Raw genomic sequence first — 27,171 nt, 5'->3', positions numbered from 1 at the left:
CCCTAGGCAAAATCGTCGCTTCGTCGTTTAAAGGTCTCAACCCTAAATCTACTTCTGTATTATACGTTTGTCGTTAGTTGAAGGAGATGATTTTTTTTTGTCAAATTGATCTCAAATAATAACATTAGAAAACAAAATAAGAGACAAATTAGGTCTTGGGTGGACGTTAAGTTGCCCTCAAATCTTTATGGTCTCTTAAAAAAGACATTAGAACAAAAAACAACGAATAGAAACGCATCCGTGATCAGTCTTCTGGCAAAAACATACAATTCCACATTTTTGCAGATAGGAGATCATTATCCCCACAATAATTTTTTCTGATATGCTGAATCCGAAGGTCTGATTCACATTAAGATTTGTTGACTTTTTGGGGGGTGTTTCTCTCTTTTTAGAAAATCAGGCTCTCTGTTTTCAACATCTCTTAATCCATAAAAATCCCTTTTTCTTATGAGGCTTGGAGCCTTTGGTGAGTAGATATTAAACGCAATGAAATTTATATATTTGCAATCTGCATAAAAACACAATTCTTATTAATTGTTATCAAAATTCTATTTTTGATTTTCGATTACAATTTGACTGAGTCGCTCCTTAATTACAGTTTAACACTATGAACTGTTTGATGAAACTTATTGGGCTAACGACCTATTTTTTAAATAATCCTGTAACAAACCGGAGTTTTTGAAGCACGATTCATGCTATTAAAGTGTAGTATTTCTGAGTTCAGTTGAAATGTGCACTATTTTAGAAAATTCTGTTTTTTCGGGAAGCTTTAGGTTCCTTTACGTGTACGTAAAGGACTGAAATACCCTTACAGGCGTCTTCTTTTCTTCGATATATCAATGCTACCGATGCAAAAAAAGTGATTTTCCTTATTGTTCAGGGAGGGGGATTGTAACTTCCCTGTACAAGGTTTTAGCCATTTTGATTCCAATGGTTCACTTTTCATTTTTATCTGACGCCATTTTTCGAGGGGTTTCAGGCTTTTTTTCCAAATCACCATAAATTTCTTTTCTCAATAAACTTTTAATTTTAAGACGAACCGAAATAATAGTTAACGTTTCAGAGTCAGTGTCAAATGGGATTTTTTTTTCACTAGGCAGTTTTTTTTCAAAACTTGTTTTTTAACTTTTGGTTACTATGGGCTGTGGTTCGCTCTTTACTAGGTTGCAGCTGTCACTGCAACGATGATACCTTGCCGGGACATGCTTTGAAAAATGAGCCTAGAAAATAACTGAAAAAAAAACCCAGCGGATACCGATATTCCCGATACGATGCATGCGATACCAATACTCCCGATACCGATACGCGCGATATCGACAAGCCCGGTACCACATACAGCCCTTCCCCAGGGACTATGGAGGGCCATATCATCATAAAAATCATATATATTGGACCTTTGAACTATGTTAAACAAAATAGCTATCAAAATTTTTATAGGACTAGTTGGGGGAGGGGGCTATTTGCCCTCCGATCTTTTTGTTCACTTAAAAAAAGCACTTACAAAATTAATTTTCTTTCGAATGAGCTATTATACACCACTCTATGATGCTCTGGCCACCCCCTAGCCCTGCTAGAAAAAAAAGAAAAAAAAGGGAGACAGATCATGCAAAAAAGTTATTTTCCTTGGTGTTCTAGGTGGGGGACTGTAATTATCCTACCAAAGGTGTTAGACCATGCTGATTTCAATGGTGCACTTTTACTTCGATTTGACCCCCTTTTAAAGGGGTTTCAGGCTCTTTTTCGAAATAACCATAAATTTCTTTTCGCAATAAGCTTTTACTTCTAAGATCAACCGAAACAATAGTTATCATTCCTAATTCAGTGTCAGATGGCAATTTTTTATCTCCGAATCCAGACAGAGAAACCGATTTTACTCAGGTCAAACAGATCACACTTCTTGAGTCTGGTCGATATAATTGACAGCTACCGAAAGTTGACTTTCATAATACAAAATTAACCCAATTTTGTCAAAGGTCAGTTCCATGTGGCGGTGAAGGGAGGTGGGTATAGATGTTTCGAAAGGACTTCACAGGACATCTCGTTGTACAGTGGTTCTCGGTGTCGCTCTGGGAATCTTGTACAGTGGTTTATTATGCACTCTGGATTTGCAGTTATTATTTTGGTACTTGTCGGTTATTGGAAACACATCCAAGAAGTGAACTTAGGTTAATCCCAATGAAATATAACAAAACATGATAATAATACAATACTGAAGAACAAAATTATGGAAACGTAACCCCCACCCCTCCCCAAATGTGCAAATATATAGCCCAAATTATACAAGTCCAATGTATTCTGTCTAAGTCTAATGCATTGATTGTATCATCCGTCGCACGTTTTTGTATTTATGAAACCCCTTTCTGAGATGCAACCTAAGCGTAATTCTTTTATCTGTTTCCAATAACCGATAAGTACCGTTATTTTTACTACTTCCTGATATTATTCTGCAACAAACCCTCTAGAATTGCCCTTAGATTCATCCCCTCCCCTAGATTTCGGAAAATACCTTTTTGGGTATTTTCGTTGAAATATATCCTGCTAGCCAGTACATACTCGAGAATTGGGATCTACAGGTACGGGGTTGAAACAACTGAGACGCTTGAAAGATAGATAGGATATATATAATTTGGGTTGTATATTTGCAAATTGGGGGGGGGGGGGTCGGAGGCTAAATATAGCGGGGTTGCATGCAAAGTGTAACCTAACCTAACTAAAATACCAACTAAATAATTATTAAAATATAACTACAAAGTAGTTTTCCTCTGAGCCAAAGCTAATTGTCTCCGTATTCAAGCAGCAATAAACCGGTTATTGTCTAATTTTATAGATCCAAATTCTCGAGTGCATACTGGCTAGCAGATACCTATATATTTTTGGTGTTGCCATTGAAAATATAGAAAAAAAAAAACAGAATTACCCCGCCTACATTTCCAAAAACACCACCCACCCAAAAAAAACTACCCTTTGTTGTTTCTGTTAATTTATGCCTGCGTTTTTCAATAAATAATTGACAACCAATCCATCTTCTTTACCTTATGTCCAGGGGCGTCATTTGATATGGGGCAGGGGGGGGGGGTAACTGCCCCTCCCAGACCTCAGTTTGCCCATGTCGACGAAAGAGTTTCTGAGCTAAGGCGATTTCGCCTTGTCAGTATTCACTTCCTTTAGAACACTGAAAAAGCGCTCGGCAATGACATTTGACAAAGGCAGTGAAAAAAAGTACTGTATCACTTTCAGGACGTTTAGAAACATGACCCCTCCTGTAGGAGATTTCATTGTAAGAAGACGGCGCCAACAGACCACTATATCATATTCGTCCAAATTTGCAAGATTTACACCTTCAGATAAAGTTACATTTGATATGGACCGCCATTCTTGCTCCAGCTTCACCTTATCCCAAATACCAGAGTAATAGTGCCCGCAGAATTGATGAAAACTAGGAACTCTTAGCTCGTAGCTAGAGCTTGGAGTCAGGAAATGGAGGAAGTTGTAGATCTTGTCAGAGAAGGGAAAACGGTCAAGAATTTGTTTGATAGTTTCAATATAAAAGTCTCTTGCGGGGCGACGAATTCGGAGACTCTAGGCTACAAAACAGCCGTCAACGACTTCCTTCGTTTCCAGCCCCATAAGGAGATCATGACCTTTATATCCAATATAGACGCAGTTATCAAGAGGAGGGTTTGCTGCATCGTATGGGTTGATGGCGAAAGGATTGGTTACACGAATATAGGAAGGTTTCACGAAATCCATGCCTAAAGTAGGAAAGAGCTTTTGTACCTGGCTTTTCAAGAGGTGAAATAAGGGTTTTTGTGCCTGAAACATAGTATTCAATCCATTCACTTCTCCTAACACATATTCAACAAAATACATTTGACCTCTTGAGTAAGGATTGTTCAATGTCATTCGTACCTGGTCATTTGCTCGTGAGGGGTCTTCAAGTACTAAAGAGTCCCAAAACAACGTAAGAGCATCCAAGTGCTCAAGAATACGTGTCGCACAGTTTGAAAATGAAAGCCAACAAGTCGGAACCAAAGCAAGGAATCTGTGTTGTTCCACTTGAGTTAAAACTTGAAATTCTTTCCTATATGTCTCTTGCCGTTTTGGACTGCGTCAAAAGTGATCAAACGATTCTGTATAAATCTTCCAGACTCTTTGAAAGTTTTTTACAAGCATGGCTTGCAACCAGGGGACATAAATGGCAGCTACATTTAACAACTGTGACCCATGGATATTTTCCTTCTACAAGTGTCTTGACTGAATGGTTTATGCCCATCATAGCATTGGTTGTGTCAGAGCAAAATCCAACCCAATTCTGAAGAGGAACGCCTGCCTTCTTGACATCATCCATCACTCTGACAAGCTGGTTGAGTATACCAGACGCTGATCCATCGCTGCATTCTATCAGAGCAAGTAAATCTACCTGTATATTCATTGTTTCATCACAAAAACTGACACAAACAGCAAGTTGTTTGGCTACAGACTGATCTGTTGTTTCGTCAATAACCACCGAGAAAGGGTTCGTCTTTAGGATGTCAAGAAGCTTACCGTGAAAATAAGGTGCCAGTGCTTGTCAGCTTTTGTTCTACCCAGACTGGCATGGCTCAGCAAATCCGGACCTGGAATACTTTTCATGAGCTTCAGCAAGTCGTCAGAAAGTGAATAGAGTAGATCATTTTCAACAGGAAATGATACAAGCTTTGCTTCAACAGTAGCCACTCTTTTGCTTCTGGAATTGCTGGAAAAATGATGGTCTAATGGCATAGTCTTGGAAGACAAATCTATCCAGACTCTTTCGTTTACTTCGTGAACTTTGCTCTGTTTGCGCCTTTTCAGGTCATATTTCCCCTTCTTACAAAGAAAGTCCTTTTTGCAATAGAGGCAGTGAGCTATATATGCATTGATTTCGTTGTTCTGCAACTTTCCCCTCTCTAACCATCCTATAAAGTCAGATTCTCTTTCCAACTCATACCTGTATTTTTGATCTGAAGACTTCCTTGCCAACTTCTGTTTTTTTGAAGAATTTGTGGAGGGTTCATCATCCAAGTCTTTAACCCCATCCTCATGCCCTTGATTGAGATCAATCACCTCAGCTATTTTAATGAAGTATGTCCACCTTACAAACAAGATGAGTCAAGCAATTTGGTAGAATCACCCTTTTTTCTTATTTTAAAATGAAAGGGGTCAGACTAGTATTATAAAAGCTATAAAAGCAAAAACAAAGAATTGATTATAGTGACTGATCCAACATGTCCAGTTAAAAGAGGGGGGGGGGGGCTTTGTCGAGAAACAAAAAGAGCAATCTTGTCTCAAGCACTCTTAGTTGTAGACAAGGCAATTTCAATCCCTTCTCCTTTTGGAAAGGGCAACAAAGATGTGCTGACAAAATCATTTGTGCAAAACTTTTCTATAAAGAAGGTAGCAAATCAAAAGATGTATATCACTAAAAAGTGCACTATTCCTTATATTTGCCTTTTTGACAGCTATTTTAGAGAAGTAAATGCCTGTCAAACACTCAAAGCCTAAGTTTAAAAAAAGTTAGCACTAGGAAATATCTTCTTCTTTTTTCTTTTTTTTTTTTTTTTTTATTTATTTATATTTTTTTTGCTAGTAAAAAAAAAGTGAGAGTCTAGGATGGAAAAGTGTTTTCTGGCATGAAGTTTCACAGTTTATTTTGGGATTTTTCTGTAGATTTGTCCTTACAAACGAACATCCTTGTCATTAAACAAATACACTTGAAAAGGGATATTAGCCTATGCTGTGAAGATTTATAAAAAGGAGAAACTTTACTGTTTTGAGGCACTTAAAATAGATTAAAAAAGTATACTGGAAAAACTGGGACAAATGCAGCAAGCAAAATCCTAGGAGAAATTTGGGGGTGGGGAGGCCATTGACCACATTAAACATTACAAAGTGTCTTTTTTTCTTGCATTTTTCTTCTGTTATACCCTTGTTTTAGTGAACAAGAAGACTTCTACACAAAAAAAAACTGAAAAGAAAGCAAAAAAGAGAAAGAGATAAAATGGTAAAGGTGCAGATTAGGGACCTCTATAGTAAAGCGTGCAGAGTTACTGCCCAATAGAACCAGAATATACACTAAAAAATGAGTTGTGTTACTGGGTACCATCTCTGCAACCTTACACCAATTGACTGAACAATTGGTGTTAGGTACCCAATTGGGTATAAGTTTACAACCACTCCAGGCCATAATGAGACATGTTATGAAAACAATTCTTACTTCTTAATATGTATAATAATCCTAGTTAACATATTTTCCAAGGGAAACACCTTTATCCTCACTATTTTAACTGTTGTACAATTTTTTTTAAAGAAAATTGCAAAAAATAAACCAATTTGACTTCATTTATCTGTTTTGTAAATAGTCTATATATGAAAGTTAAACACCATCACTGCCATCTACCATAAAGATACAAATAGGCAAATATTGATAAATTTAATATAAGTTAGGTTAGATTAACTAGATGGCTCTTGGGTATTTTTTTTTATAAACAATTTTCAAAACTTGGAGAATGGACATAAAAATGAAAAATGTGATTGAAAAACAGGAAAAACAAGGAAAATAGCGAGGATAAACGTGCTTCCCCTGGAAAATATGTTAACTAGGATTACTTTGCATATTATGAAGTAAGAATTGTTTTCTTAACATGTCTCCTTATGACCTGGAGTGGTTGTAAGAAATATAGCCCCAATTGACTGAGTAATATACACTAAGAAATAAGTTGCTTTTATCAGGGGTCCACCTTTATCAACAAAACATCACTTAACACAGAAATACTTAGTATCATTTACTGCAAATTAGTGATAGCTCAACTTATTGTTGACTCAAACAAATAATTTTATGGCTTTGGATTTAGTGCCATGATCAATAGCACATCACACAGATTTATAACAATTTATTTTATACTCTATACTATCCAGCTTATTGGGCTGTAAAAGTGTAGAGGTGCTGCCTAATAGAAGCAAGTAATAAGAATAAGATAATTCATTTTCTTCCAGGATAATATTCACTCTGTTGGGCAGCACCTCTGCACATTTACCATAGTAATGTCTGGTAATTACTTTTGTTCAGGCAGGTGACTAAGATGTCAAATACTTGCTTCTTCCTTTACTGGCTATGCTTTTCAAAGGGTAGATTCAAAACACCATTACTTGCCAGTTTTGAATTTTGCCAACATTCCGCGTTGAATTGCCATCTATGATTTCAAATTAAGAGCGATAATTTGACTTTTTATGGTGAGTAATGAGGACATTACTGCTATAGATGCGGTAATAGAACCTATTTTGCGGTATCATAAAAAAATTGTGCGGTATCTTCCTTGAAATTGCGGTATTATACCGCAAAATGCGGTATAAGTGGCAACACAGATAAGGATGTCCTTGAGAGTATTTACTCTGCACCCTAAATTGGATTCCGGTTTCGGTCTCCTTTAGATAGATAAATAATGACCTATATTGAGTTAATCTAAGATCTAAGAAACGAATTAAATTCAGAGTCGTATCTAAATAGGATTTATAACAATTCTCAAAGACAAAACAAAAATAAAAAATTCTTTTTCTTTGGTTAGTTGTTATACTTCTATTTTCTCTCAAGTCCGGTCTAAATTCCAGGGGGGGGGGGGGGAATGGCCCCCTGACGCCGCCCCCCTGTGGGCTCCCTTGTGGAAATGGGCTAGGTTAGGAAAATGAAACCTTCAGGGATGGGTTTACAAGCTAAAGCACATCCCAGAAAGGTATTTTGAAGTACCTACCTCCACTGCTTCTCTCTCTAGGGGGTCCTGACCTTTGATGACCTTTAACAATCTGTGTATTATAAAAGTGAAACCTGGCGAAATAGATCAGCTTCCCAACTTTGCTCAATTCCAATTTATAAGGTTTTAAAGATATGCAAATACATTTCCTAAATTTTGAAAAAGAACATTGATATGGATTAAAATTCTACTCAAATAACAGGAATTGCATTTTCAGAGGCTAGAGCTAGAGACAAAGAAAATGATAACTGAAAATTAAGGTAACATGATGGGTACTTATGCATTATACAGGCCGACGAAAGAAGTCAAGTTTGGTTAATACTAATGAAATAAAATAGTATGAACATGTAATAGTTTAGAAATAAATTTGGGCTATATATTTGCACATTAGGGGGGGGGGGTAAAGCAGAGCATATATTAAATACGTAACCTAACCTAGGTACCTTTCCCTCTCCCCCCCTAAAGTCCAAAAAAACACATTTTAATATCGTATACGCAATGAAAACCTTGCTATCATTGCCTGCTCTATAACAGTTAAGACGTCACAAAACGGGTTTTAATCATTGCCTAGTCTATAATGGTTAAGCCGAGAGGCCCAAATAATGGGATAGAACCCTTTTATTTAATTCGACCATCAGTAAGTTGATGAAAGTTCCCTTATTAGTTGCCATGGGTATTGGTTAAAAGGGCACAGCCAAGCAGATATTTTATGGATAAATTGGGATACAGGACCATAATGAAATAGGCTAGGATAACTAAGTGGTAAACACCCCAGTCGATTCAGAATTCAATGCTGTATCCAAATATAATAATCATTTCGTGCAGAAATTCTTTTCAAAAGTTTAGAACATTCACCACTGCTAGAATTCTATACATCCCCTAGATTCTATAATTTAAGTCTTTTTGGGGAGATCAAGGGATTCTAGGGTAGGCTTCAGGTTGTTGATGGGATAGCCTTCAACAGGGGAGTACCTTCCCCCCCCCTCCTAAAACCCAAAAAACAATCGTTTAAATATTGTAAACTCGATAAGAAACCACGCTTTGCAATCAATTTAGATAACAAATACCCGTTTGACGGGTCTCCATGTCTGGTTTCCTAATACGGTATATAGCGGTGGGCCCGTATAATGCATAAGTACCAAATGTTGTTTTGTCAAAATTTCAATAGGTATAGTCAAATGTCAAAATGTCATATAGGCAAATTTCAGGACTCTCTAGAGGGAGAAGGAGTGGAGGTAGGTACTTCAAAATACCTTCCCAGTTACCCTCCGATCACTTTTTACACTTAAAAAGGGCACTAGAAGCACCGATTTACAATCGAGGGAGTCTTCTCCGAAGTTTACTCGACCATCCTTTCCACAAAACCTTATTGGCCCCTGGGGCAAAATTTACAATACTTGGTTCCGGGTTCTGGGGGCTGTGCTATCCCTGGAGTTTTTGTTATATGATCTTTGGTATATTTTGAAAATATGGCTACATACAAATGGCTAAAATATGGCTACAAAATATGGACATTAGCCTCTAGACCCATCCCTAAAAGTTCTGTTACTTGTGCATTATATGGTACACACGAAAGAAGTCAAGTTTGCTTAATGCTAGTGAAATATAATAAAATATGATGAATATAAAAAATTTCAGAAACAAATTTGGGCTATATATTTGCACATTAAGGGGGGGGGGGGAGGGGTAAAGCATAGCATATATTAAATACATAACCTAACGTAACCTAGGTACCTCCCCCCCCCCAAAAACCCCAAAAAACAACAGTTTAAATATTGTAAACGCAATTAGCAATTACGCTTTGCCATCCATTTATCTCTTGCAAATGCCCGTTTGACGAGTTTCCATTAGTAGTTCCTTGTACAGTATACAGCGATGTGTACCAGATAATGCACAAGTACCAAAGTTTCATTTTCCTAACCTAACCCCTTTCCAAGATAGCCAAAAGTAGCTAAAGTAGAATTTTAACTCATTTTCACTTGGTTTTGGAAAATTGGCTCCAACTCCCCCCCCCCCAGGATTTGAAAAATTTACGCCACTGCCTCTATCTCTAAAAAAAAGATCATTATGAGTCTGTATGTTTGTAGTTCGTGTTCAAATCCATGGTCGAACCAATTAATTCAGCATATCTCTCTTGGTTCCAGTTTTAATTTAAGAGCAGCTTGGCGCAGCGGGAGCGCGCTGGGCCCATAACCCAGAGGTCGGTGGATCGAAACCACTAGCTGCTATTTTTAGTCTTGCGGAGAGAATTCCAGAGAATAAATTTTGTAGGTTGTTGAAATCTTGAGCGGAAAGTTTACTCCATTTTTAAAAGCATAAATGCTCTGTAATACTGTTAGAAATATGGAAATGTTAGACATGCCCATTCGTTTAGGGTACCATAATACGTAACTTGCTTTTATAAAGGGAAATTGACAACAGTTTTTTTTTCAGTTTGTGGATATACCACAAAAAACCTTTATTAATGTAAATACCAAAAAGAATTACTTTTCAAATATAGAGGGGGGGGAATACCCCCTTCTATTGACACGATTAATCAAACATCAGGTCTCTGGTTCCAAACCCTCCTTAGATGTCATAATTGTGTATATCTCATATGCTTTAATATATGTTTCATCTTTTCCATATTGGCCTATTTGTCTGTAATGAAATTGAATGTTCTTATATCGTGTCTTAATTTTTTAGTTGTGATAGCAAATTAGAATCGCTAATTAATTATAGTTAATCAGCATACTTTCCTCTTACACTATCCATGATTTTTATTTATTTTATTTTTTGTAATAGGTTATGTGGATATTTATAAATCTTGATTAAAGTTTTTATTTTTAGAGTCTGTTGAACGAAGACTTAGCTCCCACTGAGAAGGCATTGTTGAAGAAATATATTCGAGAAGGAAAAATGAACGGTTTAGAATTATCAGAAAAAGGACTATCAGTTGTCAAACAAAACATGGCAAAGTTGGAGGAGGCCAAATCTGCATATAGAAATCGAGTTAAGGTACGCAGAATTCGTATTTTGCAGATTCACTAAGGTATTCTAAGTCGGTATAGATCGTCTACCAGGGCGCTTTTATTCCCAGGCTTGTTGTTCTTGCTATTTCTGGAATTTTAGTAGAATACAGTCGCTTAATCAAAAAGTTTTTGAGGCACGTGAATGAATCTTGCAACATTGGGTATACTGCCCCTCCCGCCTTCCGCCCCTAAAGAAGAAATTCAAAGAACCAGGCAGCTAACTAAGTCCAATATATGCAATGATTTGATCGTCTTTTAACATGACTAAGTTTAGATTACTGACGTCATAGTTAGTAGGAAATAATTTGCACAACGAGAAACAATGATCATTTCTTCAATTTTCCAATTTCTATTTGGTGCAAAAGTATCTTCTTTAAATTTTAAAAGCTGATTACCTGCCTGCTCATCTGTTATTTGTAGCAGATAATAAATAATATCAGATTATTTTTATGGTATTATAAATGACATATTGTTTAATGTAAGATTAGGACAGATGTTTGAGAGAGAAAAAAAAGCTGATGAGATTTAAAATGTTCTACTCCATATATGCTGATGATAGTTTAAGAAAACATGATGAAACGTGGCTGGAAAAATATCAAAGGATGAATGTATTTGAGGCTATTGACAAAGACATTGGCGCTCCTACGGGTGAAGTTGTATTGTTACCTACGTCTACTGTACATTCTCCGGGATACGAAGCAGTTTGTACTCCTAGTGAAATATTAAACATAGGTACAGAAAATCTCTTCGAGTCTCCTGGTAGAAATAGCATAATGTTGGATGCATGCAAGGCTGTTTACAAAGAAAATGACGTTCCAAATGTTACAAATATGTTGCCCCCTTATACTACACATTCTCAACGATATAAAGCATTCTCTGGCCCAAAACCGATCGTTGTGGTTAACAAAATTTCAGAGAAGGTGATAGAAGAAGCAAAAGCTGGGATCTGGTGTTGTGGCTCCTGTGGAAAAGCAGAGAAATCATTATTGATGCTGAATCTTCATACAGATACTGGCTGTGAAGAACTTCCTATAATAGAGTGCGATATCTGTTTTGCTGCATTTCGTGATTACAAGAAATATGTTGCTCACTTTATGGAACACAAAATAGGAGAGACGAGACGATGTCCTATTTGCTTGCGAGAATTCATTGATGATATTGGGCAACATTTAATTTTGCAAGGTCACTTTTCACCAAACGTGTTTGATGCAAAACACTTTGAAACAATAGACTCAAACAATCAGAAAACACATTTGATTAGTAGTTTGCATTTTAAAAACCCCAGAAAAGATTATGAGTGTAAAATATGCGACAAAAGATTTGACTTCCATTCAAAATTGGAAAGCCACCAAAGAATGCACAGGGGAAACTCATTTAAATGTAATGTATGTCAAAAGATTTTTTCTAAATCAGGAAATTTGATTACGCATCAGAGACTACATACTGGTGAGAAACCATATCAATGTAGTGTATGTCAAAAGAGATTTTCTCAATCAAGCACTTTGATTACCCATCAAAGAGTTCATACTGGTGAGAAACCCTATAAATGTGATGTGTGCAAGAAAACCTTTTCTCAATCAAGCACTTTGATTATCCATCTAAGAGTTCATACAGGTGAGAAACCATATAAATGCGATTCATGTAAAAAGAGTTTTCGTGACTCAATCTCTTTGATTAAGCACCAAAGATTACATACAGGTGAGAAGCCATATACGTGTGGTGTGTGCAAGAAAACCTTTTCTCAATCAAGCCATTTGATTGGGCATCAAAGACTACATACTGGTGAGAAGCTATATAAATGTAATGTATGTCAAAAGAGTTTTTCTCAATCAAGCACTTTGATTACCCATAAAAGAGTTCATACTGGTGAGAAACCCTATAAATGTGGTGTGTGCAAGAAAACTTTTTCTCAATCAAGCACTTTGATTACCCATCAAAGAGTTCATACAGGTAAGAAACCATATAAATGTGATTCATGTAAAAAGAGTTTTCGTGACTCAAGCTCTTTAATTAAGCACCAAAGAGTACATACAGGTGAGAAGCCATATAAGTGTGATCTGTGCAAGAAAACCTTTTCTCAATCAAGCCATTTGAATGTCCACCAAAGAGTGCACACAGGTGAGAAACCATACCTGTTTATTTAATTTTTTATTTTACTGAATTATTATAAAAAAATATCTCTACTTTAGGGGTAATATATTCTAAATTGTGCGATTCTGATGGCGTGATGGCAATTCTTAGGCCAAAAACCAATTGATGCGGTGGAAAAGCTTGCAGAGAAGGCAATACCTTGAGGTATTGCCTAATATCTAACGAGTTTAGAAATATCCCAATTAAGCCATTGTATGAGATAGGTAATAAGAGTGAGTTTGGTAATTATGGAGGCATTGGTCTGGGCTCTGTAGGTAGCAAATTACTTGGTAACTTGATACTTTTTAGACTGAAAGATACTGTAGACAAAGTTATAAGAGAAGAACAGTGCGGTTTTAGGAAGGGTGGAAGATGCGTCGAACAAATTGTGATTCCTATATTAATAATTGAGAAGTGCCGGAATTATCAAACACCTTCAGTCCTCAGTTTTATAGATTATGAGTAAGCCTTCGATTCTGTTTATAGAAAAGTTTTAGCCAAGGTATCCTTGTATGGTATAGCAGACAAATACATTGAAGCCATTAGTGCTATGTACAAGAATAACACTGTTGCGGTTAAGGTGGGTAACGAGGTTAGATCCTGTTTTTTTTTTTTATTAAATAAGAGAGGAACATCAAAGAATCAAGCAGCTAACTCAATCCAATATATGCATTGGTTTGTTCGTCTAATGATCTTCTTTTAATATAATATCACCTTGAAAAAGAGCCAAGAGGTTTTACATCATTTGAATGTTTTAACTGCTCGCAAGAATCGCAAGGAACTCGTGGGTATTCGTCTCTTATCTCAGTTACTTTTGTTAGATTATTCCCAAAGATTTTCGTAATTTCCGACTCTTCAGTAGATACCCGAGGACCCTTAGGCTCCAGAAAGCTTGTAAAGTTTTTCATCCTCAGATTCGAAATTGTAGCTTCTACAATGGATCTTAATTGTGAAATACTACCTTTGCTTCTAATTCTTTTTACATCTATAATGATTCTGCTGCCTTGTATAAGCTTCTAACAAAGTTTGTTAGAACAGGAAAATGTGTCGCCAATGCTCATAGAGCACGAAAAAGGCTGTAACATCCATTGCGTGGATGACAATAAATTGAATGTCCCGTTTTGTCAAGCTGAATTGACTGGTTTGTGCAATAATTGAATTTATCCAAATACAATTCTACAAGGGAATCCATTGACGAATCTTCTTTGTTCATCTCGGAAATTGTGTAAAAGAGTATCTGACACATTTGAATGTCAATAGGCTCATATTTTCAGAGATGTTAGTGATATTTCCATTTAATAGGGTGATTTTTGTCAGCCAACCGGCTTTTTATGGTAGAATTTATTTTGGTTGTCTTACTCTAAAGTATTTTCATTCAAATCTTTTATCATATATTTTTGACAAATATCTCTAAGGATTATATTTTTTATCTTAGTAATCCATTCTTCATCGCCAAATTTGGTAGAAGATTGCGTTTCTGATTCTTCTACTAACCTTTTGAGAAAAGAAGGTACAAAATCAGGAAAGCTGTGCCCAGTTTTACTATCTTCTGGCTTTGTGTTGTCCTCACACACAAACATCTATTACCAACTTCTACAGCTTGATTATTACCTTTCTAAAAAAATAAGGCTTGTCCTTCCTCGTCAATCAGAATTGCAGCGTAAAGGTCACCACTGTGACCACATTTCAAGCAATGGTTGACACCAAAGATATTATACACGGACTCGTAATGATATGCTTCGTTATGCACAAAATGTTCCCTGACATTTCCCATTGCAAGGGTGTATTCCTCGACATCAGGGACATAATCTGTTTTTGGTAGATGCTCCAAAAAGGTTGAACATTGCTTTTTGATGCTTACATGTAGCTTTGCTAGTGAATTTAAAGCTATGTTAATGACCGCGTTAGAAATAGCCTGAATAGGTTCAACTTTTTTTTTGAAATTTTAAGGCAGATAGTTCTTCGTTGTAGACGAACGGCGGTAATAGAATCCCACAGCAGGTAAGTCATCAACTTTCTTGTATGCTTATAGACATTCCTTTGTATCTTATTCGTAGGGATTGATATTTTATCCGTTCTCCAAGAAAATCCCCAATCATTGTTCTTAGCTACATTTCTTGCAGCAAACTCTCCAAGATCTAGGGTTGCCCTGAAAAGTTTTAGACGAACTTTCTTCTTGTTTCCATCATTATACGGCGTATAATATCTTATAGTGTCCTTTCTTATTGGTTCTGCTTTCAGAGTTTGCTTTCAAACAGGTTCAGATTGAGACTGAGCACACAACTAATCTTTTTGTTGTATTTTATTGCCGAGCCCCAAACAGCAAGAAAAGATCCCTTTCCCCTGTTCCTCTGAGAAGCTTTTGCAAAACTTACACCTTCATTTTTCCGAAAGACAAGGGTTTAGCATGATTTTGCTTGCTTTAGTTCTACTCCACCTTTCCTTCCGTTCTCTTTCATACTCTTTTCCTAACTCTATCAAGATTTTTTCCTTCTTTGTTTTATTTCGCACGGTTTTTTAAGTGGAAGACATTCCTCAATTTCTGAAGCAGATTGAAACACGTGATCTGGACGAGGAGCTTCTTCCTCGTCTGAGGTTTCATCTCTGGACCAGTTGTGTCTACTTCCTTGTTCTTTGACTCAAAGGCTTCATTACAGGTACCTTTGCCACTCGAAACTCTACCTTCATGTAAATCGTAGTGTACTTCAGGTAAATCTTCAGAGTTGCCGCAATGAGGAAGTTGCGAGATATGTGGTTTCCGCCTGACACCCTTCTATGGTAATCCGAGATACGTCGTTTCCACCATGTCTGTATCTCCGAATTTATTGGTCGGAGGCAATCGAGATATACACCATTCGACGCAGAGTTTTTCCGGCGAATAGAACTGCGTTAAAAAGTGAAAATCACAAATTTGACCAGATATGTGGTTTCCGCTTGACACCCACGACATATCCTAAACCTTGGCAGAAGGGTACTCACCCTGAGCAGGTGCTGAAACAAAATTGAAGAAATGAAGATGGAGAATAAGGCCAAATAAGATATTGGATGAACACGATTTGCTAATTGTTGGCATGGTGATTTTTTGGCTTTTAAATTTTTAATTCTGCTAATTGTATTTTATTTGTTTGTTATTCCTGTTGGATCTCCGCGTTGTGTGGTTTTTAGTTTTTTTTAACCTTGTACTTTTGGTTTTTATTCGTTTTTCTTTTGGTTTCTTTTGTTTTTTTAATTATTATTATTATTATTGTTATTATTATTATTAGCTTCAAATATGAACGAGTTTCCCTCTAACTTTACCTCATCGCGCTGAAGAAGGGAGGCGGTTGTCCTCCCAGAACATTCTTTTTTCCCTAGCGTAATGATTTATATTTGTGACTGTTTACTTTTTTGTTTATTATGTTACATAAAGCAAGAAAAAGTTTAATCCAGTGTTTTTGTTGCCCCAAAAACCTTTTCCCGATCTTCATTTCTTTAATTTTGTTTTTGTTATGGCATTCTAATGTTGTTTGTGAAATTATCTGTGTACCTACTTTTCACTGAAACATGAAAAATCATTGGTTGTTTCACGCGTTTAGCTTATCTAAATCAGGGAAAGCTGATTTTCTCTTCCCAATGGAAGACAATCACGGAAAAAAATTCTACGTTTATTATTTCTGAAGGAATGCTTCATGAAATTATAAATGAACTTTATAACATGAATTTCTGAAGTTTTGTTTGGACAAGGAATTTGACACTTGTCCAAGCAAAGCTGATTCCAACTGTCGCCGCCTGTATTTTTTTTTTGTAGGCCTACTACCCTCCTTGAATATAATGGTTGCTCCCCGTTTTTTTTTAAACTCAGTTTCCATGACTCACTGACTTTTTTGTTTTTGTTAATTTGTCACAAAAGCTTATTAAATATGTGAGCCGTTTTTCGACTGCTTCCGAAATTTCCAGATTTTATTTGGATTACTTCCAAATGTTATCAGTGTATGCACTTCCGACGAAAGTGCAATAATGCAACGTTAAAATTTCTCCCTCTTGTATACTCTCCCTTCCAGCCACCTTAATGCTTTTCATAAATCAACTGCTTGTCGATCACTTCCAAGTTTTATCAGTACATGCACTTCCGATGACAATGCAATAATGCAACATCGAAATTCTTCCCTCTTGTATGCTCCCCTCCCACCTTCCTGGTCTGGTCATTAACCATAAATTGTGCACAGCAGAGTATATAACAAACAGTATGTAAGTATATAACAGAAGTATATAACAAAAGTATGTAAGACTTGATAGCGTAGCGGTTAGAATTCACGCCTGTGGTCGTGGTAGCTTAGATTCGAATCTTAGCTAAGAAAACATTTTTCCTAGGGATTACTAAAGGCTTTTTTAGTTTTAAAGAAGACTAAAAAGTCGAAAATAATAAATTTATGCATATTTTTAAATTCAATTTCAAAATGGAATAAAAGGTATAAATAACTTTTCTCGGTAATCTATGTATAGAATTGAATAGAAAGCATTGTGGCGCAAAATGTCTTTTGCTTTATGAAACTTGATTTATTTTAACTGTATTTTTCTCAGTTTGCCGACTTTTTTCATTGATGAATTTATAATTTTGATCAATTTAATATCTATGTTATGTAAAGCCGATTCTGTTTCGCACTCCTCCTTTTCACTTGTATTAATAGAATCTCGACAAGAAATTTTTTCTTTTATCAGAATCTACTTTTGGCTGAAGTAGTATTAGAAGGGTCAGAGGAAATATGAATTGATATTATGATCAGAATAAAATATAAAAAATAAGACCAGAATAATGAGAAATAGCGTATTTTGGGTATGCTTAGGGAAGTGGCTGGACAAGGAAGCTTATTTTACACTCTGATGCAACTAATTTTGTTTTTACTACTTTTCGGCTTTTTTAAATATATACATCAGGAATCTTTAAAATTGAGTGAGGTACTTGAAAATAGATTGAGTGAAAAATCTAGCGTACTTAGTATAAGAGTTAGAATATTTCGATAAAAAGTGAAATAATGCTTATGGAATTACCACTAGGTGAAACTGCGACCCCAAAGTCTTCGGTTTTCTGCTTTTTTAAAATTGAATTTCCGTTTATATCTTATCAAGGTAGCATAGAGTTTATATTATATTTATATCATTCTGTTATGTCTGAAAAATTGGAAATCAATGTGTTTAGAAATAATATTTAGTTTTTCTAAGTCTAGTTTGCTACTGAAAAGTTTCAGCATCTCATCGGTGATAAAGAAATGATGAAATATTTTTCATCGGACTTTCTGAGAGCAAGTCCATCATGTCATATCTCAGTGGCGCCATATCATAGCAATAATCATTTACTAATCTTTAGTTTTTCTAAATCTAGGTTGCAACAGAAAAGTTTCAGCATCTCATCGGTAATAAAAAAAAATTATAAAAGATTTTCCATCTGACTTACTGAGAGCCCTGGCGTCATATCATAGCAATAATCATTTAATTATCTTTAGTTTTTCTAAATCTAGGTTGCAACTGAAAAGTTTCAGCATATCATCAATGATAAAGAAATGATTAAAGATTTTCCATATGACTTACTGAGAGGATTGGCGTCATATCATACTTCAATGGAGTAATATCATAGCTATATCATATCATAGTGTCGTATCATATCAGAACACTGGCGTCATATCATAGCAATAATCATTTACTAATCTTTAGTTTTTCTAAATCTAGGTTGCAACTGAAAAGTTTCAGCATATCGTCAATGATAAAGAAATGATGAAAGATTTTCCATATGACTTCCTGAGAGAATTGGCGTCATATCATACTTCAATGGAGTAATATCATAGCTATATCATATCATAGTGTCGTATCATATCAGAACACTGGCGTCATATCATAGGAATAATCATTTAATAATCTTTAGTTTTTCTAAATCTAGGTTGCAACTGAAAAGTTCAAGCCTCTCATCAGTGATAATGAAATGATCAAAGATTTCCATCTGACCTACTGAGAGCAATGTCGTCATATCATATCTCGAATGCGTCATATCATAGCAATACTCATTTAATAATCTTAATTTTTTCTAAATCTAGGTTGCAACTGAAAAGTTTCAGCATCTCATCGGTGATAAAGAAATGATGAAAGATTTTCCATCTGACCTATTGAGAGCAATGGCGTTAGATAAGTAAGTAGGATACGTATATTCAGCTTTGTCTTTATTATGACGCAAATTTGTGACGAAGAATAGGAGATATGAAAGTATTTGTTAAAAACATATCAAAAGGGATTGCTGTCGATTTTCTGAGCATCACAAGAGTTTACTTAAAAAACGACGAAAGCGAAAAGATGAGACATAAGTGAATTTGTATCACAAACACAAGGGGCTTTTTAAAAAATATGCGGATTTTTTTTTATAATTTTCTGTAATAACTTTTCAACATTTTCAATTTTTAACTGTTTTTTAAGTTTTGGCAATGAAAAATGGTCAGATGGGAAAGATGGATGTTGCAGAATTCCCACCAAAATTCTCTTAAGTCGTTTATTTTGTAACGCATGAGGACTTACGCCGGGGTGCTGTCATGAAAAGAGGATTCCGATAATGAGCTTTTATAAGGCTTTTTAGCTGATTCTGCTCTAAATTCTGCATAATGGAAGAATTGAGGCAGAATGATTTAGCGGATTCAACCTTCTTGTGCAATACATCTCCTTAAGAGTTCTAGAAAACGGTTGCCATTACCTTTTTAACAGAAATTCTGCATATTTTTTTAATGCCGCTTATAAAATGGCATGTAAACTAATTATGGAAAAGGAAACTATCAAAAACTTCCACTACGGCGGGACGAGGGTGAGATTTCAGCGAGAAATAGAAATTTTCCCGGGGCAGAATAGGGGGGGGGATTTTCCGGAAGGAGAATCGTCCGTGGAGTAAACTTTCTTGGGGAAATTTTCAAATACTTTTAAATTCAAAAATGTGATCGCTATTAGTACGTGAGAGGAACTTTTCGCTGAGAAGGGGGTATGGGCAGGGTTGCCACCATCAGTAGGATTTTACTATTTCTAGTAAAAAAAAATCTAGTAAATTTAGAGGATCTAGTAAATTTCCCGAAATCTAGTAAAAAATTGTAAGAGATCATGATTTATATCAAACAAAACTTTTTTTTTATATTACATGAATTCAGGGAAAAAAATTGTTGTAAAAATATGACAATTTACAATTTTTGCTTGTTTATTTTATGATTTACATATTTGCTTGCCTGTTTCAGAGACAAACAAGCAGTCACCTAATTTCACATGAAAACACTTCACTTCCGGCGTCTAAAGGTCGACAAAATAAGCTTTCTGTGTACCAAATATTTAGTAACGCTTGGATTTTTGATGATTGGAAATCTATCGGAAGCAAAACAAAAGCCAACCACCCAAGGTGATTAGGTGAATCTCCTCAGTTTGAAAATTTTTATCGAGTAAAAAGGAGCCTGCTGAGAGAAATTAAAAGTAAGTAGAAATATATATATATATATATATATATATATATATATATATATATATATATATATATATATATATATATATATATATATATATATATATATATATATATATATATATATATATATATATATATATATATATTTCCTTTTAGGGAGAGTTTTTGCAATCGCAAGGGGGAATATTCAGGTAGGAATTTTCTTTAAGTTTCCTTTTTAATGTCGCAGTAATCCACGACGGATAAGCAAGTACTAGAAAAAGATGTTACAAATGGAACATAAAATATATCACTAATTAAGTAGTTCAAAGCTGCTCACAGTCAGGAAAAGTAAATAAGGTTTAGATTTTCAATTCAAAAAAGCTTTTCAAAGGAGCTTTTCAATTTTTTGCTGATGTTTGCTAAAGCTTAAGGGCGGAATATTTCGCTTTACTAGATATTTCTTTGGGGAATTTTTGGTTTAGGGTATATTTCTCATATTCAGACCTTGTCAGTTGCCTATTATTTATATCAAATATTAACCCGGCCGTTTTACTGGGTGTCCTTCTGTCATAGGGCACTCCTTCTATGGTGGAACCAAAATTTCAAAAAATCAACCAAAACTTCATTTGCTCTAAAACACCTCTGTTTAACCTAAATTCCCTTCCTCTCAATTTAATTACAAATACGGTGGATCCACCTAATGAAAGACCTTTCTGTCCATCATTTTTTGTTAAAATAAGCTTTACAAATAGATACGATTTTTTTTATTTCCATTTTAACATATTTAAGTCGATTTATTTTCACACAACCCTTTATAATTCGTCAAAGAAATTTCAATTTCAACTCTGAATTGGTCAGTTACCTTGGTATCAAATATTTGTTTTCTTTTGGGGGGAGCGGAGGGTTCAATTCACTAGAATATAGGAGCTGAGCGATACCTAAAAAGTTTCGGGTATCGAAGCAAAATACGGTGCTTCTTAGGAGCATCGATACCTCTAAGCTGTAAGGTAACATCAAGATAGCAGTTGTAACCGACAAGATTTACATATCTTCAAATTTTAATGTGAACAAAAGTTTTGTATATCATCGTGTTTGTGACACTCCTAACCAGGCTTGTGCGTAAAGTTTAGTTTGTTTTTTTTTTAAGGGAGGAAGAAGTAAAAATACAAAATATATTATTTGAAAATTTCTACAAAAAAATTCCAGAAATCTGTAAAGACTTAAGATTCTGGGTAGGGACCTGACCCTGAGACCTTCGATATCGTATGTTCCTGATATCAACTTTAGCAAATGTCAATTTTTTTATTCTGTGTATATCAAAAGTATCGATACCAAGTATCGCCCACCTCCACTAGATCTGCTATTTGTACTCATTTTCTATTTGAAACCACATTCCTTTTAACCTATGTAGCCTATTTATTCCTTAATATTCCTTTTAACCAAACCCATCTTCCCAAAATAACCAAAGAAACTTTAAGAATTTAAACATTGCAAATAACAGCAATTTATAATTGGCAATTTTTTTTCAACACAACAAAAGAAGTTAAAATTCTCTATATTTTGAGCGGAATTTGAGCTTGAAAGTTATTTTGCCGAACATAAAAGAGTATTAAAGCGTTGGCAACCCCAATTATATTTCTAAAGGAGCAGTTGGTTTAACCCTTGGAAAAATGTCGTTCTACTTTTCTTTTTGTAAACGATCAAAAGCTTATTGTTTGAAAATAAAAAAATTGCCCACGAACATCCTTTAAATGTTTTTGAACTCTTTCAATTGTTCGCTCAGATCTGTCATTTATTAATAAAATCGAATGTTTAAAATCCTAAACTGCAAGATAATAAATCTTATATTTTTGCCGAAACGCTAAAAAACGATAAAAACAAAAGAAATAGTAGATTTTTCACAAAAAGATTTAGAAATGTAGGATTAAAATATATTCGATTTCTTTTTCTCAAAAATAAAAGTTTCTATCAAATGAAAGTAAAGAGTGACCCTAAAGCTTAAAATGAAGAAGAAAGATTCTATAAATAAATGATGTGTGTAACCCCACTACTTCCGCTCTCTTTTCTATAAAGTTTAATCGTAGAGAAACAGAGGATATTTGTAAAAGAAAAAAGAAGAAAAGTCCTTTCATTTCACTGACTTAAAATCTTATACAAAAGTACCATTCAGTTAGGGTTGCCACCCGGTAACGAAAAATCCCTAGATTTTAGTGATTTTCTGGCTGATTTAAGGATTTTCTTCAATAATCTAGTGATTTATTCGCAAATTTAGTTATTTTTTGTTTAGGCAATATAAAAAATCACAATACCAATAAATCGCAGGGGTTGGCAACCCCTCAATCAGTTTTGTGTGTTATTTCTACTGGCTCAAGATTTGACATAGCAAAAGCGGGCAAGTATGACAATGGGTAAAACAAGGTGGGGATATACAGTTTCCATTTTCGACAAACGCTTAAGGAGCCGTGGGATTGGCTCACAAAAATACGTGACAAAACTAAACCACTAATTGATTTCTTATAACCACTTATAAAGCTAATTATAGCTTATTATTTGATACGGAAGCATACGATAAGTGTTTTAATTGTCGAAAGCCTTTCAAAACAGATAATGGGGAAAAATATTGTTTAAGATAAATCCTAGTCTATGCATTATCCACAACTAAGTAAAAAATAATGTGTCTGCCATTCATCATTGCCTCATTATGCAGAACAGATGACCTTATAAAGTTTTAGAAGGGTCGTTTTGATCACGAATTCTAGAATCTAAAGCATTTTTAAGTGACAAAACTCTTCAGAGGGCACCTAACTTTGTGTCCTTAGTTGGCCTCAGTTGTGTCAATTAGGCGAAGGGGCAAGGGGGCTTGTACTCCCCCCTAGATTTTGAAAAACACCTTTTTGGAGGATATTTTTCATTCAGAATTGCCCTTTTTGATATTTTCGTTAAAAAAATTGGAAAAAACCCTCCAATTTGATCCCTCCCCCTCCCCTAAAATTCTCATGAATTGACGCCATCTGTTGACCTTGTCCCTACCATTGCATTTGATCAAGATTTTAAGATTGCTAATACAAATATATGAATAAAAAAATCTAGAAAATACCTCTGGGGGGATTATGATTCGTGTAGGTTCAAATGTAATAGAACCTCATTATGGAAACAGTCCGTTTAAAACAGAAGCTCCATAGATACATTTTAGTAGAAAGTTTGACACGCTATCATACAATTGTAATCATATAGGGAACTTTGGTCTGTATGTTCCGAGACCAAATAGTTGGGTCTTTGGGCCTGAGCCCCTAAGGAACCCAAACGGAACCAAAAAATGAACAGAAATTACAATGAATAATAAAGGCAAAATTAAAAAGAAAAGAAATAACCACATATTCCATCTTTGCTAATATATAAAGTTCATTAAAAGCCAACAAAAATATTTTAAGACTTTCATCAAATTTTTTAGATATTGAACGTGTTAGCTGTTGATCTCTCTTAAACTGTATATCCTATGCAGTAAAAAAAAGGCCGTATAACTATAACTATACAGTAAAAAAAAATAACTAACTATATTACTATACAGTACTAGCGTATACATTACTATACAGTAAAAACAAACATAAACATACTGTAAAAATAACTATAAAGTAAAAAAAAAACATAACTAACTACATTACTATACAGTACCATACATTACTATACAGTAAAAAAAAAACATAACCAACTATATTACTATATAGTACTATACAACACTATACAGTAAAAATAAACATAACTATACACTAAAAAACTATACAGTAAAAAAAACATAACTAACTATGTTACGATACAGTACTATACATTTCTATACTGCAAAAACAAATATAACTAAACAGTAAAAAACTATACAGTAAAAAAAAAACATAGCTAACTATATTTCTATACAGTACCATACGTTGCTATACAGTAAAAATAAACATATAACTATAAAACTGTAACTATACAGTATACAGAAAGCTAAGATCCATAACTCTGTATCTGCTAAGATAAGATGTAGAAAATTCCTGTTGGACTTGAGTTTTCTTAAAGTAATCTGATCATACAATTCTTTGTAACCCTTTTCAAGGTATCAGATGATGCAAGGTTCAGTTCCAACCTTTCCTAATATCTGAACCACACATGTAGCCACATCTGTCGACAATGACAAATTTAAGCATGGTTAAGGCCTTGGTAGTTTATCTCGTGTGTTATTCGGTGAGTATCCCTGTGTTCAAGTTTGAAACGTAGTTTCTGTTATTGACCGATCAGGGCGATAATATAAGGCAGATTCTTGAAAATGAGAAAACCCAAAAGCTTGGAATCGTTGTTTCCCCGTCTGTGTTGAACCTAATAAAATACGGAAAGATACTAATAGTAGAAAAATTTGACGAAAATTAATCATGCCTACACTTTTAAAATCAAGTCCTTGCCATTACAGTTGTCCAATTTTGTTGCAATTTGCATAACGCTAAAATCAGCAAAAACCAATCATTTAAAAATATTTAATTTTTAGTCGACTGATTCAAAGACGAAATTTGACATTTTTTTTTCTAAGGAACAAGCCTAGTCAAGGACCATGGTGTGTAACTCTGGAAGGGCATATCCTACCCAGATTTTTGGAATACTGCCCAGATAGAGAACAGAGATGGAACGCCTGGTTAGCCAATCGCTCAAGAGCATCATCAGGATCTGTTCAACAGGGTAATAACAATGCTGAAGTAGGAAACATTCGAGCTAGAAGGTATTTCTCTTTAAAACATCAAAGCTAGGTTTGGCTAAAATTTTAATTTCGCTTAGCGGCCAAATTTTACGCCGCCAGATGAAAAAAGGATGTTATGGCGATGAATAATTTATTTCATTTCTCTCTTTCGGATCAGAGTTGAATATTTGGTTTTCTCCCAAGTGAAATTGAGTATAAAGGCTTATAAATAAATAGGCTTTAACAATAATTCAAGCTTGCCACTAAAAGTGTCCCATTGGTGTTCCTTTTTTAGGTATGCAAAGGGCTTTCTTTATTTCGAGTTGCTTTTTGAAACACTACAGGGATCATTCTTCCTGTCAGACATACTAGCTACAATTTGCGTAGCGGTGTCGCCTAGACGTTTGGTGCTCGCCTAGATTTACCACGTTGTGTCACATCTTTACTTAATATTAAGAGTACCAGGGGACCAAGCTTCGCTCTGTGAACTAAATTTCTTAAATACAAACTGTGTTCGGTGACACCCCCCCCCCGCATATAATTCTACCAGTGAAAATACACACCCATACCCTGATTCACACAAGAAAAACCTCTTTGTGTATTTTTTCTAGATTTTGTTGTATTGACATTCTTTGTTTGTCTAGTCAACTCGTGAATTGGTGCCCCTGAATTATACAAAGAAAAGAAACTTACAATAGTAAAAATCTAGGCCATATTTTAAGTTTAATATCTTGCTAAGCCGTTCTCTTAGTTTAATTGACCTGTTTTGCCAACCTGCAAGGTTCGATTGACCTACAAGGTGGTTAATTACTTAGACAGTGGCTGCATACAAATTTGATACAAATACAGCGAAAAATCAACTAAGGCCGGAACGTTTAAGAAAAGTAATGACATGATTGATATTCACTCACCCTTGTCCAATTGGTAGCCTTCATTTTGATATTTTTTTCCAGTTGTTGGGTCTCTAATTTTATTTAACAGACGATTTAAGAAGAATATATTAAGGGCGATGGGAGGGAAAGGCCCTATCCAGGGTGTGTGTGTGTGGAGGGGGGAGGGGTAGACCCCCGCCAAAATTTTCATAAAACTAAAAAGAATGGGTGGCACAAAAATGGTCATTCTTAGTAGCTTTTCTCACTTTTGTCACCTTTTTTTAGGATATGTCACTTTTTTTCACTTTTTCACTGAATTTGTCACTAAAGTCACTTTTTTTGTTCATGTTTTGAGCTTTTTTTTCAGCCATTTAGTGAACTAACAGAAGGTTGGACATTCAAGTTCCTAGAAAAGTAAGTTCACTCTTGATAAATAACCTCCCATAGCTGCTCATTGGCCTCCATTCACTGAGTGTTCACCCAAACTGGCTGCTTAAAAGATGGACATTTTTCCCAGATTCTTAAGTTATGTTTCCAGTATTTGCTTTCCTTTTTGTGTTTGGCTGTTGCCTGTAGAGGGAACAAATTAAGACCCATAAGTGTAGGGGACGTCAAAACGTAAGAAGGAATAAGTGTCTTTCATTGGCTTTATGAGTTTATACCTGTTTGCATTAATATTTGATGTGGTGAGAAGGTTTTCTAAATCCATTCTAGCCCCTGTTCTTTTTTCAAGTCGCTTTGAGTGATGGGTAAGATGAAATTTTCGGAAAACTGGATTGGTAGGGAAGACGGGACTGGGCGCATAGTGCAAGAGTTTCAAGCGACTTGCATAGTGCAACTGTCAAAAAGGGTTTCAAGCTCTTCTTAAACATGCTGCCAAAAAGGAACACAGGATGAATGCGTCGCGCCGACTGTGCTAAGCCCATGTTAACTCAGACTCGCTGGATCAACTTCAACCAAAAACAAGTCACATGCTGGAAATGCTTTACCAGAGAAGAAGCTTAAGATATTCAGGAAGAGACATGCGGCTTCAAAGGCAGAAACAATATGGGTCTTGAAGATCATGAGCTCCAAATAAGGGTCCAGTACCGGTTGAAGGAGCAAAATCTAGTCATTAATCGGCATGTTAGAAAATATTATTTGGGACATGGTAGTGAGGGTCTGAGCAAGAAGCTTCTCTGGTGTACGGAAGATGAAGGACTTCCACTTGAGAGACTGTTGATGCTTGCGAGCGATGGTCCAGCTGTCAGTA

General features: G+C 35.3%; 1 protein-coding gene and 1 non-coding gene across 3 annotated transcripts in view; both read left to right on the top strand.

Annotated features, from left to right (window-relative positions):
- LOC148954339 (uncharacterized) overlaps nt 1–27,171 on the top strand; it is a 159,584-nt gene that overhangs the window by 53,379 nt on the left and 79,034 nt on the right. For both annotated transcript variants that reach the window (XM_089086270.1, XM_089086271.1), the window contains exons 5-7: nt 10,596–10,763; nt 18,973–19,064; nt 24,904–25,089. In XM_089086270.1, the coding sequence (XP_088942396.1) occupies nt 10,596–10,763; nt 18,973–19,064; nt 24,904–25,089 (446 nt within the window). The remainder of the gene's footprint in view (nt 1–10,595; nt 10,764–18,972; nt 19,065–24,903; nt 25,090–27,171) is intronic.
- Nucleotides 9,923–9,994, top strand: TRNAM-CAU (transfer RNA methionine (anticodon CAU)). The gene has a single exon. It is a non-coding gene; the product is annotated as a tRNA-Met (tRNA).

Source organism: Artemia sp. Qi Xiang Cuo, chromosome 3, assembly GCF_049724085.1.
Source record: "Artemia sp. Qi Xiang Cuo chromosome 3, ASM4972408v1, whole genome shotgun sequence".
Lineage (NCBI taxonomy): Eukaryota > Metazoa > Arthropoda > Branchiopoda > Anostraca > Artemiidae > Artemia > Artemia sp. Qi Xiang Cuo.
Note: the sequence above shows the minus strand (reverse complement) of the source record. Positions and strands in the feature narration are given on the sequence as shown.